The sequence below is a fragment of the Polistes canadensis genome, unplaced genomic scaffold (genome assembly GCF_001313835.1).
Source record: "Polistes canadensis isolate GaletaPanama2010 unplaced genomic scaffold, ASM131383v1 scaffold_293, whole genome shotgun sequence".
Classification (NCBI taxonomy): domain Eukaryota; kingdom Metazoa; phylum Arthropoda; class Insecta; order Hymenoptera; family Vespidae; genus Polistes; species Polistes canadensis.
Genome location: NW_014569840.1, coordinates 80,428 through 93,650, shown reverse-complemented (window position 1 = coordinate 93,650; position 13,223 = coordinate 80,428). Strand labels below are relative to the sequence as shown.

The 13,223-nt window shown below is 42.8% G+C and overlaps 1 protein-coding gene across 3 annotated transcripts; it reads left to right on the top strand.

Moving 5' to 3' along the window:
* The first annotated feature begins 147 nt into the window (after positions 1–147).
* LOC106791263 (hybrid signal transduction histidine kinase B-like) lies at positions 148–5,454 on the top strand. Of its 3 annotated transcripts, none has more exons than XM_014756782.1 (5): positions 148–463; positions 1,164–1,722; positions 1,909–2,234; positions 2,678–3,168; positions 3,923–5,454. In XM_014756782.1, the coding sequence occupies exons 1-4, from the start codon at positions 380–382 to the stop codon at positions 3,095–3,097; spliced, it is 1,389 nt and encodes a 462-aa protein (XP_014612268.1). In that variant the 5' UTR covers positions 148–379; the 3' UTR covers positions 3,098–3,168; positions 3,923–5,454. The 3 variants fall into 3 exon arrangements, with proteins under 3 accessions (XP_014612268.1, XP_014612267.1, XP_014612266.1); XM_014756781.1 differs by having other exon boundaries at positions 1,909–2,243; XM_014756780.1 differs by lacking the exon at positions 148–463 and adding an exon at positions 568–1,034 and having other exon boundaries at positions 1,909–2,243.
* Positions 5,455–13,223: the final 7,769 nt, after the last annotated feature.

Below are 13,223 nucleotides of genomic sequence, written 5' to 3'. Positions count from 1 at the left end.
GGCGGGAAAGAAGAAGCTTCGAGAGTGTTATCGAAGTTGAAGGAAAAGTGTCAAGTGATCTAGGAAAGGAGGAAACAAATCGTTCTTCCGTTGGAAAGTGTTGTTGTTCGTCGTGCATCGTCGAAAAGACTCACGTGGATAGCTAGCTACCTGCTACTCGTTTTTTTTTTTTTCTTTTAGTTTATTTTTCTTTTCGGCTGTAAGGAAGGGTGCCCCAAGAAAGGTGGTCACGACGTTAGAAGCAACAACGAGTTGTCAAGGAGGAACCGGAGGAGGAATAGCTGCTGTCACCGAGGAGACGCTCACGTATGCAGCTGCAACGGACGCGGTAGAGAAGGTGGAGGCGCAGGAGGTGGAGGTCGAGGTCGACGAAGTTAAGATGGAAGCCGAGGACCACCTAGCGAGGGAATACGTCCAGGAGTTTGTCCTAGATCATCTCGATCCCGCCGACGTCAAGCGAGAGGTGCTCCTCCTCTTTTGGCTTTTTTCATTCTCCTATTAAATAGAAAAAAAAGACTCGATTTCCAAAGGACACTGAAAAAATGAAAAACGTGTTTGCCGATAAATTATAAAGAAGAAAGGAAAAAAATCTTAGTAAATGGAGGAACGAGGGGGAGAGAGAGAGAGAGAGAGAGAGAGTATCATCGTGCATTTGCCGATCGCGGGATCGTCCGTACGTCAAGGCACGAACACGGAGCACACGTGGTGCTTCTCTTCGCGGAACGTTAAGGAATAAATCTTTAAGTTGATTGCATAACGCGAAAATATCGATGACGGTGCAGCAGCAGCGTGCCGGTCGGTCCGAGTATTTACGTTTCTATATCCTTATCTCCCTGGTGTCATTAATAAAAGTTGAAGTTCGTTAGTGAAGTTCAAGAGATAATGACGATATCGCTGCTCGCTCGATTAATGCGTGTAACGTCATTAACTTCGACGATTTTCTTTTCTCGCAAACTTATTCTCGATCGTTAAATCGATCGATTCCACGCAACTGTGATTCCGTTGAACTGTGCGATATTAAACATATTTATTGCGTGAGAATTCATTTGATACGATTCCCTCGATTATACCGATATATATATATATGTATATATATCATAGATACTTGATATTTTAGATAATAATAATAATTACAGTCGGCGATATCGAATTTTTGGTTTCAGGTACGAATGGGTTCGCCGAACGTAATGGTGAACGGAAGCGTGGTGCAAATTCCAGGACAGGTACAAGCTCAGGGCCTAGCTCTGGCACCGTTGACCCCACCGGCCCACGAATTAGAACAACCCCATCCGTTGTATGGGCAACCTCATATACAAGTGCAACACGGGGTGCTGGTAAAGGCACCACCCGGCGGTGGTGCTGGTGGTGCACCGCATTTGACGACCCTTTCGCATCCAGGCACCCCGCCGGATACGCCACCGGTCTCTGCCTCTCCACCCCCGTTGCAGCTGCATCGCGCGGAGCGAGATCCTCGCGAACGCAGTGGACTCCTCTTGCATTTGCAACAACCGGGATCCGTATTGCAGGATGACATGCAAGTTGGGCCCGGGGTCAGCATGGGCTGGCTTACTCAATCCCTCAGGCAAGAACCCCTCGATTTGAGACCTCATTGTCCTCAGGAACAAGCGCAGGAACCTCATCACGAAGCTTGGTCCTCGTCGACCCCGAATCATCATCATTTTCAGGAGCTTCAACATTTGCCGAGACACACCAGGCATCCCGGTAATATATCCCCACGGTTATAACGTATTTTTTACCTCTTACATATCTCACTTGGTTATCGATGATACGCGAAAATCGTATTCTTCAATGAGTATCTTAGTCTAGACCGATTTTCTAGATCGAATAGTAGCTAACGCGATCGGATAAGAGAATTTAACGACGAGAGAGACTCGTTATCGCTCGCAGGTGGGTACATCACGATGTCCGGTCACATCGAGTACTATGGTGGTCCAGGTTCAGGCGGCGGGATGCTTCCCGCGGGCGGGGGTGTCATGCAGAGCATGGATGATAGCATGCAAGGGATGCCCATGCAACCGGGTAGGCCGTTGAGCGTTTGCTCGGTCAGTTCTTGTGGTGCCAGTGGTCCCAGTCCTGCTCACAGAACTCCCAATGGACTTTATTCGAGCTGTGGACCTGCCAATTCACAGGAAGAGCTCATGAACGACGAGCTCCTCATGTCGCTTTCCGTACGCGAATTGAACAAACGCCTCCACGGTTGCCCGCGGGAAGAGGTGAGTCAGGTCTCTCATTTTTTCAACCATTCGATCAAGGTAATACGGGTAAGATCTCGATCGCTTTCGTATTTTTATTCAATTCGTTTTATGGACGAGAGGAAGTATTATCAAATAACCGCTTGATCATTTATTTTTCTATTACGCGTTTCACAGAAAGATCGATCAGAATTTACCTCTGTTGCTTTTAAACGACTGATCTTCGACTACCTCGAGAAACAAACGAATTTATTTTCCGAAACGTTCATTTAATCGCAATGTCGCGTTAAATTGTTAACAACATTTTAATAGAATTCATTCGTCCGCATAGAATACGAAAGTTTATAGGGTTCTCGAGGTGGCGATTAATCGTTGCGCGAATAAGATAGAGAGAGAAAAAGAAATTTAGATAACAGATTAGTGGACGAACGAAAACGTTATAAGCGATCGATCCTCTTGCGAAGGTTGTCCGCTTGAAGCAAAAACGTCGAACTTTGAAGAACCGGGGCTACGCGCAAAACTGTCGCAGCAAACGATTGCAACAACGTCACGATTTAGAGACGACCAATAGTAATCTGCAAAACGAACTTCAACGAATAAAAGTCGAGCTGGCTCGAACCCAACAAGAGCGGGATCTTTACAAGCAACGTTGTGAAATATTGAGGGCTCGTCAGAATCATCATCACAGTCATAATCACAACCATCATCAACAGCAAGTTCCTCAATCTCAGCAACAACAAGCGCAAGCGCAACCTCAGCAACAACATCAATCGCAAAATCAACATCCTCAGCAACAACAACAGCAGCAGCCACCACCAGCACCCCCGCAACAACAACAACAACAACAACAACCGGGCCCGGCCAGTCCGGAAGTTTACCTATGACATCGACAGCGCCGAGGAGGCGCTTGCTGGACCTGAACGCGATTTTATCGATAAATCGAATGCTTAAATCGGTGAGTCGATCGAAAATCCTTTCCAAATGGAAAACAAATGATTTGGTAAATATTTTCTGGTTTTAAATTTCGGACGGTGTATCAGAGCATAAAAATTCATTAAAGCAGGACCGGGCATCGCAGACCGGGGCTCGTTTAAATGCGTTTACGCGGAAAGATGTGCAACGAGATAAACGGCGCGACGGTAGCTGAAAAGTTAAAGCCTTCGTAAAAACTATTACATCATTGTTTCCCAAGTGTTACAAGTTTATCATCGTGGTCGTTGAGGCTGCGCGTCGCCGGCTAGATTACCACCGCGATTACGTGCTCCGTCGGAAAAATAACGAGATTGATGCCGCTATAAACGATTATATCGTTAGCTCTTTTTTTCTTTTTTTTTCTACCTTTATATTTTCTAGGCGGAACGATTGAAATAACTTCGATTAAAATTTCATTCGCCTATTTCGTAGGATAAAAGAGAGTAACGTTGACTTTCTGCTCGCGGTTTTACGCGTTGTAACGATATTAAGGCCGAGGTCGATTCGGGGTCAGCATTTAAATAAGATTAAGCTCGCGGCAAGCAGCTTTTCCGGATCGGATCAACATTGTAATCCCTCGCATTGCTTCCCACGATTCAGGATATTTTCTTCTCCAAAGTTTTGTTTCGTTAGAGACTAGTTAAATGTCCATTTGAAAATTGATTAATCGAAAGGGTTGTTGCAAGATGTTTTTCATTATTATCACTTGTGGTTTCTCGATAATTTTTTTTTTACAGCGTTTCGAGAACTTTTGTGGATCGAGTAATGGGGAGGAAGATAGAAGGGGAAGAACGTTCGAGCGATACCTCTCTGAGATCTATCCTGGGCGTTATCTCGGCAGCAAAATAATCAAATTATTCCGAACAAAAGTAAAGAAGCAAAAAGCTATTATTTTGCGTGCGTGCGTGCGTGCGTGCGTGCATAAACGTTAACAAACAACGCAATCTTTATATGAGGATAGATGAATTTTCGTTTGTTTCTTTTTGTATTTTTCCTTTTTTTTCGACGATACACAGAGACAGGAACGTCTTCTCCTCGTTCCTCTGCGTGCATAGGATGGTGGTGCATTTTAATGAAGAAGAGGCCGCCGAGGAAGGGAAGGTGTCTACAATTAAGTTAAGACAAATGTAGGATTAAGGAACGCGCATGAATGCGAACAAATGCAGATCCTTTTTTTTTTTGTTTTTTTTTTCATTACTTTTGAAGAATTCTCGTCTCTAGCGTTTGATCTACGCGTGTACATAGATTCATTCTACATTGTTTATGTAATATTATGATCGCATCGCTTGTAATAGCTATCGGATCTTGTTAAGGCCATCGTAAAAATGATTTCTCAAGATTATCGCGAATGAAGAACTTCGCGCGCTCTCTTCTAAACGTCAATTTTACTTACAATTAGGGCATTCGTATAAGTTTTGATACGAGATAGGGACTCTTCTTCGTCCAATTATTATTCGATGCTTTTATTCATTTTCTTACTAATAGACACGATATTGTCATTTGATTTTCTTATCAAACTTTGTCTTTTTTTCTTACTTTGTTTATTTCTTTAAATTATATTTTTATATCTACATTATTATAATGATATCTATCATAGGGTCGGTCTCTCTCAATTGCGAGTCGAGTAGAACTAAAGGAAAAAAGGAAACTTGGACTGATCAGATCACGCGCTTAAACGGCCAAAGTGGGGTAAAAAGGGAAATATATCGTTTTAATATGATTTTGGCACAAAAAGTAATCGCGGTATACGGTAATACCTGTATGGTATTTCTACGACTTGACTTCTTCGACGAAGAAAGAATCTCCATTTGTCTATTCTACGAATTCGACGATAAGAAGAAGAAGTCGAGTTGTTTATGCGTTAGACGGTGGCGTAACTTTGCGAACGAAGGATTAGATGAAATAATAAACGAGAAAAAGGAACAATTTTATTGGACGTAACGAAATATGAACAGGCCGGTGCTAATCGTTCATATTTTAAGGAAAATACCTGAACCTGCGCGTAAAGTTACGCCACCGATCCTAATTAGAAGAATATTATGCATATACAAAAAAAAAAATATATATATATATATATTATTGTATATATATATATTATTGTTTTCTCGTATGGGTCACGTTCGGCCAAAACACCACTGGCCGAAACTTGTCCGATTCGATTTAAGAATGTTTTAATTCCCGTTACATCGTCTCTCGTGTGTACATAAAAGTAATTATTATACTTCTTATTATAAATAAACGTCGACACGCAATCCGACAGTTTCAGATAGCCGACGGAGTCGTATTATTTCGAAACATCCAAAACCATTTCCTTGGATTTACCTTTGTTAGTTTCCATCGGCGTTACCTGCTAACTACCATCTACCTACTACCTTTTAATATAAGACAACAAAATGAAAGTAAAAAATAAAAATATCGTGGAGTCAGCGTTTCGTTACAGTCCACGCACGCAACCGAAAAAGAATGGAAAAGCTCTCGCGTATCCTCTTCCAATTAAAAACTTTCCTTCTGCTCGCTTAGAGCCACATTTTCGCGCATTCTACCTACTCGAATTTCAAGTAGCGAAACCAATATCTTGCTTACGTCGTAGTAATTAAATCCTCCTGCTATGTGTCATGCATCGAGTTAATCTTTATTTAAAGAATTCCAGCTACACGATTTGTCTTTGTCAACTTTCATATCGAAATGTTTCCTTTTCTAATGAATAATATCATTTTCCCCATATTTTTCCTTTCGAAAAATGTCGAATACCGAATTTTGTATGTCCAAATTGTATGTCCAAATTGTACAGTAGTAGGTAATCATCAAAATAAGACGCATTAAAAAGAGAAAAGAGAGAGAGGAAACAGAGAGGAAACAGAGAGGAAAGAGAAAATGGATGCGGAGAAGCTTTGCCGTTCTCGCGCTGCTTCCCTCGCTTTATTTGCAACGCCGTTTCTGCTGACTGCGTCGATTCGACGATGAATCCATCGGGATGGAACGTCGGTAAACAAAACGTTCACCTCTTCCAACCTGACCCCACCATCCACCTCCACGAGCATCACCTCCCGAAACCCCTAGCTCGCGATAAACTTTGCTCGAGTTTGCGTTCCACAATTCTTTCCATCTCTATCTATGCGTCAATTCTCCATGGAGTTATTTCATACCTATATTGTTATTATTATTTGAGCGTTCATTTTTAACGCAACTATATATTTTTTCATAGACCCTTGGAAGCCAGTTTTTCTTTTTCCCTTGGTTAAATTATCTATTAAATTACCCGTCAATTAATTTCTCTTTCTCTCTCTCTCTTTAACGAATGGAAAAAATTACAATATATACTCGTGCATTTATTTAGCTGACATATTACATTGAAATAATTATTGCCTACACGAAACTAAAGCTACCAACGTTGGAGAGCGCGAAAGATCGCACGAGCTGTTGCCCGCTGACAAGCTTGAAGTTTGATAAACTTCTAACGAGGATTTAACCGACTCGTCCACAGAGGGTTGCTTGACAATAGGCTTGTCTTCGATTTCGAACAAGCTTCCCCTAACTACAGACAGTTGCTTTCTTGCTCGACAGGATTAAAACTAATCGTTCCAACAGTTCTCCAACAGGTTCTCGTTCGATGATTATTTTTCATTGAAAAATCTTTCCGTAATATTTAAATATGCATGATATAATATAATTAATCAAGTCAGTAGGCACGGATAAAAGTATAATGTGCATTGCTTTCGCGTAAATAAGAAGAAAAATATCTTCTGCGAAACGATAGGTAGGAACGACGTTGAAGAGAGAAAGATTACATTAGGTTACAAAGGGGTTGCAGAGGAGGAGAATAAAAAATAGTAAAAAGAGAGCGTGCGAGGGGTTGGAAAGGACAAGGCAGGAAACGAGTTGGAGGTGAGACGAGCTTTATTGTCAAGTCACGCCAGCATCGTGGCCTATCTCTATCTACCAGCTTCACCCTTCTTGCAGTCTCTTTCCTCTCTCTTTCTCTCTCTCTCTTTCTCTCTCGGTGACGTAGATCACCTCCCACTATCAACATCCCTTCTCTGTAGCTACTCTTCTCGACCACCTTGCTTCTTTTTCTTTTTTTTCCTGCAATAGCGCAGCGCACGTGCACGTCTTGTCTATCTTTTTCTATTGAACGTTCATAGTACTCGTCTATATATTTTTTTCTCTTTCGTTTCGGTCCTATCGAGAAATCGATTTACGTATACGAATTTGGATTAAATCGAATATCAAAAGAGATTAGATCAGACCAGAGACACGTTGCTTATCGCGTATTTCTTAACGTTGACACTAAACTCTATCGCAGGGCTCTCGGTTATGCGAGAAGAGTCAATTCTCATTGTTACCAAGTCGAATGATCATTGTTTATAGTCGTTAATCTTAAAAATATTTCTTCTCGCAACTCGATATTTTCAATCCCCGATGTCTTATCGTAGACCACACGTGTAACATGTAACTAATATATATTATATGCATATCTTTCTTTCTCTTTCAATAATGCATACATTATCCCAGTGACCGATTAAGGACGTCAAGGGGATAGGTGAAATGAAAAGAATAGAGGTATATACGTTATCAAACAAATACATTTCTCATCGTTTCGAAGAGGACGTCGAACTCCCAAACGATAAGAAAAATATTTTTCGAGACTTTGGTTGTGTGGTCGTGAAAGGTGAAAAAAAAAAAACTCGAGGAAGGATTGGAATAGAAAGGGAAAAGAGGAGGAGAATCAAGGGAAGGACGAATCAATCGGTCCAGCTCATTTCGTCGTCGCAGCTTTAAGCCGGTGACGTCACGTTTACTCTCTCCGCGACGGAGAAGCCAGAGAAAGGGAAGATTCGGCGACGCCAGCATCTTTCACTTCTGATGACGACGTAGGTTCGCGGTGGTTGATGACGCGGCACGTACGTTATATCCGTAGCTAGAGACACACAGACTTACGTACACACGTTTAAGAGGAAACACATGGAAACTTGTCGCATATCACCGAATGAGAAGGAATGAACGAAACCTGCAGAGAAATGCGGAAGTAAAGAGATCACGAAGACGAGTACCTTGACCGAGTCTCGTCGGCCACCACCAATCGCAGATCGATACCGAAAATCTCGTCTTCCGACTTTTATTTCCTATCATTTCCTTCCCACTTCCTTGGTGTTTCCTGACGATGATACGACGCCTACTATATCCCGTACTACAAAATTAATTTATTCGTTGAAATATTATTTAACACACTTTTCAATAATTCTCGCAGATATATTAGGTAGGACATTGATGGAGACCGGTGTAACGACCCTGAAGAAGACTACCCTGACCCAGTCGTACAGTCGGCTCGTCAAAAAGGATCGATACTCGCTAATCAGATCAAACTACCCTACCATTCCTTATTTTCTATCGCGGATGCTCGCAAATACGATCGAGTACAACGCGAGACATCTCACGCGTTATTTCAGATAGATTCGAGCTAATTAACGTTGTTTTTTAATAGCATGGTCGATCATTTGCGATAATCCTAATCCCACGTATTTAAATTAGAAACAAATGAAACATTTACCGAAATTCGATCTATTCAGAAAATATTCTGGGACTCGTTCCAGCTATAGCAGACGGAGCCAGGACCTTCCTAGGCGTAGACCGCTAGTGATTTAGTGCGATCCGATCAGCGAGTAAAGTCCAAGCATCCGATCAGCTGGACCATAAATATCAGGTGTTTTTTTACCACGCTAGACGAGAGTGCTTGCGTAAGTGAGACGACGTAACGCGATAGCTTCGTCCTTCTTCCTCTTTCTCGAACAATGTGTGACCTCTGACCAAGGGAGTCAAGCTTGCTGGACTACCAGCACATTCGTCTTCTCCCTACCGAGAACATCCCTTTCTCTTCTTCTTCTTCTGCTTCTTCTTCGGATTTCTTTCAATTCTTTGCAAAAGACCAGCTTTTTGTCTACCTTATCTTACTCTCCCTTCCATTTTTTTTTAATTAATTTCTCTTTTTTTCCTTTCTCGTTTCCCGCGTCAATTATATTCAAAATATTTTCTCTCAAAAAGTTTTAGCTAAAACTAGACGTCATCTCGTAAAAATGTAATTTATATAAAGAAGAAGATTCAATCTTGAAGATGCCACCCTTGCCTTGGTTATTTACCAATTATAGTTATCGTCCTTATAAAGAAGAGAGAAAAAGCAGGCAGAAGTGCGATTCGCTTCTCGGTCGCCTAGCTTAACTACACTTTTATAGCGCTTCTCGACTTTAAACGGATAATTTTTATCCGCTAAGCCACCACGCTGGTAGATTTCATCTCCCAATCCTCTCCTCGTCCTCCTCGTACCGAGGGCCGATTGCCACGAGATGAGAAGGAGGGACTCCTTTGGTTGTCGGTGCTGTTGGTGAACAGGGTTGGGGGAGGGGGAGCTACGGAGGATGACTTCGGCACCCTCCCAACGTCCCAGGCGACCCCTCATAAAATTAAGTCAAACAGCTACGGGGTGCCGGCACTCGTTTTTCCCTTTAAGAGGAGAGTGCAGAAAAAGACAGAGAGAGAGAGAGAGAGAGAAATAGCAAGGGGTGAGTTCCAAATTGTTCGTGGCAATTGCTACGACGCCTCGACGAAAACCACAATCTTTATTCCTTACTTTTTATCCTAAATATCATCTATTTTTTAATGCAACGAAAAGTGTTAGAAAACGTGACAGCTCCTGTCTGTCTGTCTGTTTGGGCCAGATGGAATTACTTTTATTGTCGTCGTCGTCGTCGTCGTCTCGTGAATTCGATTCGCGATCGTTCATGCGAGTAGCCACGAGGGACACCCACTGGTGCGAAGCACCCCCACCCCCTCAACCCGGCAAAAGACAAATTTGATTGCGTTTCAACTCCTTTTATTTCTCTCTTTTTCACATTTTTCTCGCTTCGTGTAGAGATCACTCATTCATCGGCTCGTCATCAACCGTGATTGACGAGTGATATCGTTAACGGTTTTAAGAGAGGTAACCAACCCCCTGGAAGGCGAGTGCGATCTACCGCGATGATCTCGTTAAAAATCTTCTCAGCCCTTCCCTAACTTCTCGTTTCTCGTTTTCTTCTCTCTTTTTTTGTCATTAACCGTTACGCAACCCTGACGCAAGAGTTTGCACGCAAGTCTGCACGCATTAAGAAATTTATTGAAATTGTTTCTTTCCATAAGGATTGGATGTCGCGTAAGACTTTAACTAAAATACTTTATGGAAACGAAGACCGACTTAGAATTAGCGAGTAAGATTGAGAGAGAGAGAGAGAGAGAGAAAGAGAGAGAGAGAGAGAACAGGAGAGGGGGTCGTAAAGGGAGATGGTAGCAGGGTAGTAGTAGCAGGCTTTTCTCGCGCCGTCGCTCTTCACGAGGTGTTCCCACGAGGTGTTCCCACGAGGAGGCACAGGGAAATACCTATCGGCTCGTAGGGTGGTTCTGGTACTCCTGGTTTGCGATCGAGGCGCCTGGCGCCAGTTCAGCCACCGTTTGCTCCGCCTACTCGCGATACAAGCTTCGACCATCTCTTCCTTTACCCTCCTCCATTCCTGGGCCTCCACCCCTGGGCCTCCACCCCTGGGTCATCCCCACTTCTCACTTCCTCCGAGTACCGCGTCCAGTTATTATCATCATTATTCCAAGCACGCTGTCTTCGACTATCCTTATTCTCCTCCATCCCTCTTGCTACTACTCTAGTCAAATTCTTTAATCCGTAAGGATATTCCAAATTGGAATCTACGTATATTTTCGTAACAGTGTATATTTTTCGTTAAAGCGTAGGAAAACACACAACGCTAGAATATCATTAATTATTATTATTATTAATCATTGTGGTGTGGTCGCGTTGCAACCATAGAACATTTCTTTTACTAAGATAACAGATAGCGAATCGGACGAAAGACCAATTTATGAATGGATCGTTACGATATAGGATGGAATTGGCGACGGAGTAGTCGTCTACGATACAAAGGTTAAATGTTTCGGCAATGATTTAGAGGAGGGTGAAATAGAGATATCGATCGATCGACGATGCGTTTATCAAGGACGCACTCGCGAATGACCATCGAACGATAGAAACAATTCCATTTGGTAAAGTCCATTGGCATTTGGAATTGTATATCTCGACTATTATATATTATTATTATTATTATTATTATTATCTAAATATATAAGACAATGGTTGGAAACCGTTAGAAGAAATTTGTGATTTTTTCCCTCTTATTTTCTTTGACTCGATGTAAGAACATCTGTGCGGTGCACGCGCAGGGAATGATATGGGCTATCGGGTTCCTTAGCATTTTTATGCGAGCTGCCGCTGACAGTTTATTTTATTATGTCTCGAGGCATCTGACCGTCGTCCATCCTCCGAGAGAATTCATAAGTCAAGTTCTCGCGTGGGGGTATTGGTAGGAACACGAGCGAGCTAGCGAGCGTGGATACGATTTCGATTTTTTGCATTATAGGAAGATGTAGAAACTAGTAGTCCCTAGTTTGGATTTACGAGTGTCGAAAGCGGGCACCTAACGTCAAAGTTTTGCTATTCTTATTTCTTTTGGTAGCTTCGTAAAACTGTTCCCCCGCCCCCGCCCATCCCCTGGTGCACCCTGCCACAGTGCGGAAAGCTATCGCGTATCACCGTTGGACTCGTACGCGATTAGCATGACAACGCGTTCGACGGTAGTGGCCGACAGTTTCTTACCCTCTTCCACCCTTGTGGCGATTCACACATAGACGGCTTTGCGAGTTACCCCTACAATATATTCGTGGTAGTTTGCAAGGGATGAAAGAGAAAGGGGGAGGAGTGGATATATAGGACGGCCGTAGTAGTCCGGCAGTATTTTTTATCTAGTCACGGTCAACTGGCTGATCGAACCAACCACCCGCCCATTATTAGCGCAGCACACAAACACGCACCCGATCGGACGTCCGATCGTCTAAGAAATCTTAGTGTGTCGGCGGTGGTCGGCAGCTTATGGTGGTTCTACTTCTCCTTCGTGCTGGCCTTCGAGGCAATAGCGAGACCCTGTCCGAAGGGTGGACCGGAGGGTGGACCGAACCACCCTCCATTTTCCCCCTTTCTTCCCGTCTCCTTCTACTTTGTCCTTCGCTCGGCTTCGCTACTTTTTCCTTCATCCCAGAGGTTTTATCTTTTTAGTATTATTGCGCGATCGCCGTACTGCCAGATCATCCCTTGCTACAGTGGGAAGACGGAAAGAAGGGTGCCGTTGACGATATTTCTCTTTCTCTCTCTCTTACACTTTTTCAAAAGGGACAAAGAAAAGTGCTACGAAATGTCCGAATGTCTTCCAACTTATTTTTCTTATTAGCATAGGGTACGTATTTATATGATCTTGTCTATTTTAATCGATTCGCGTCGTTCCTTCGACATTCGTTAATGCGCTAAAAATGTATTTCCACGAGAACGAAGTATAACCATTTCTCTCTCTCTCGTGTTACATATGCGTAGGTATGCGCCACTGCCATAAAGATAACGCACCGACATCAGATAGCTTTGGACCGGTGGATAAGTTTGTAGAAAAGGGAGAGAGAGAGAGAGAGAGAGATGGAAAAGAGGGTGTCTTCTCTCCCTCGAATCATTATGGCATTCTTCCAAAAAATCAAACTCATATGGCACTTTGTGTTTCACTCTGCTTTCCCTCCACCCCTCCCCACCCCCAAAAGAAAAAAGATCTATCGGTAAAAACGTCGATCCCCTTCTCCTAGATCGCATCTTATATCAACGTCGGCACGGTATTTAATTTTGTATTTTATATACTGATATTATCGAAAGATCGAGCAACGAAGAATTCGCTATTTTTTCGCAAGAGCACGATTGATTTAGTCGCTTTGAGATTCGAAAGAGACGACAAAAGAGAATAGGAGGAGGAGGAGGAGGAGGAGGTCCTCGTCTGTCTTATTTTATGGGTGTCGATGATGTCAGAGATTCGGCCCATAAAAAGAAATTTACCGAAGGCTTTAGAAAGATCTCTGGACCCAGTCGAAAAACTCGATACCGAAGACAAAGAAGACTCTTGGTTCCATTTGTTT

Bases quoted from the DNA above. Each gene is read 5' to 3' on its own strand.
- LOC106791263 (XM_014756781.1), top strand. From the start codon at position 380: ATGGAAGCCGAGGACCACCTAGCGAGGGAATACGTCCAGGAGTTTGTC. The intron at 464-1,163 runs GTGCTCCTCCTC...TTTTGGTTTCAG, and splicing joins CCGCCGACGTCAAGCGAGAG to GTACGAATGGGTTCGCCGAA. The intron at 2,244-2,677 runs GTCTCTCATTTT...CCTCTTGCGAAG, and splicing joins CGCGGGAAGAGGTGAGTCAG to GTTGTCCGCTTGAAGCAAAA.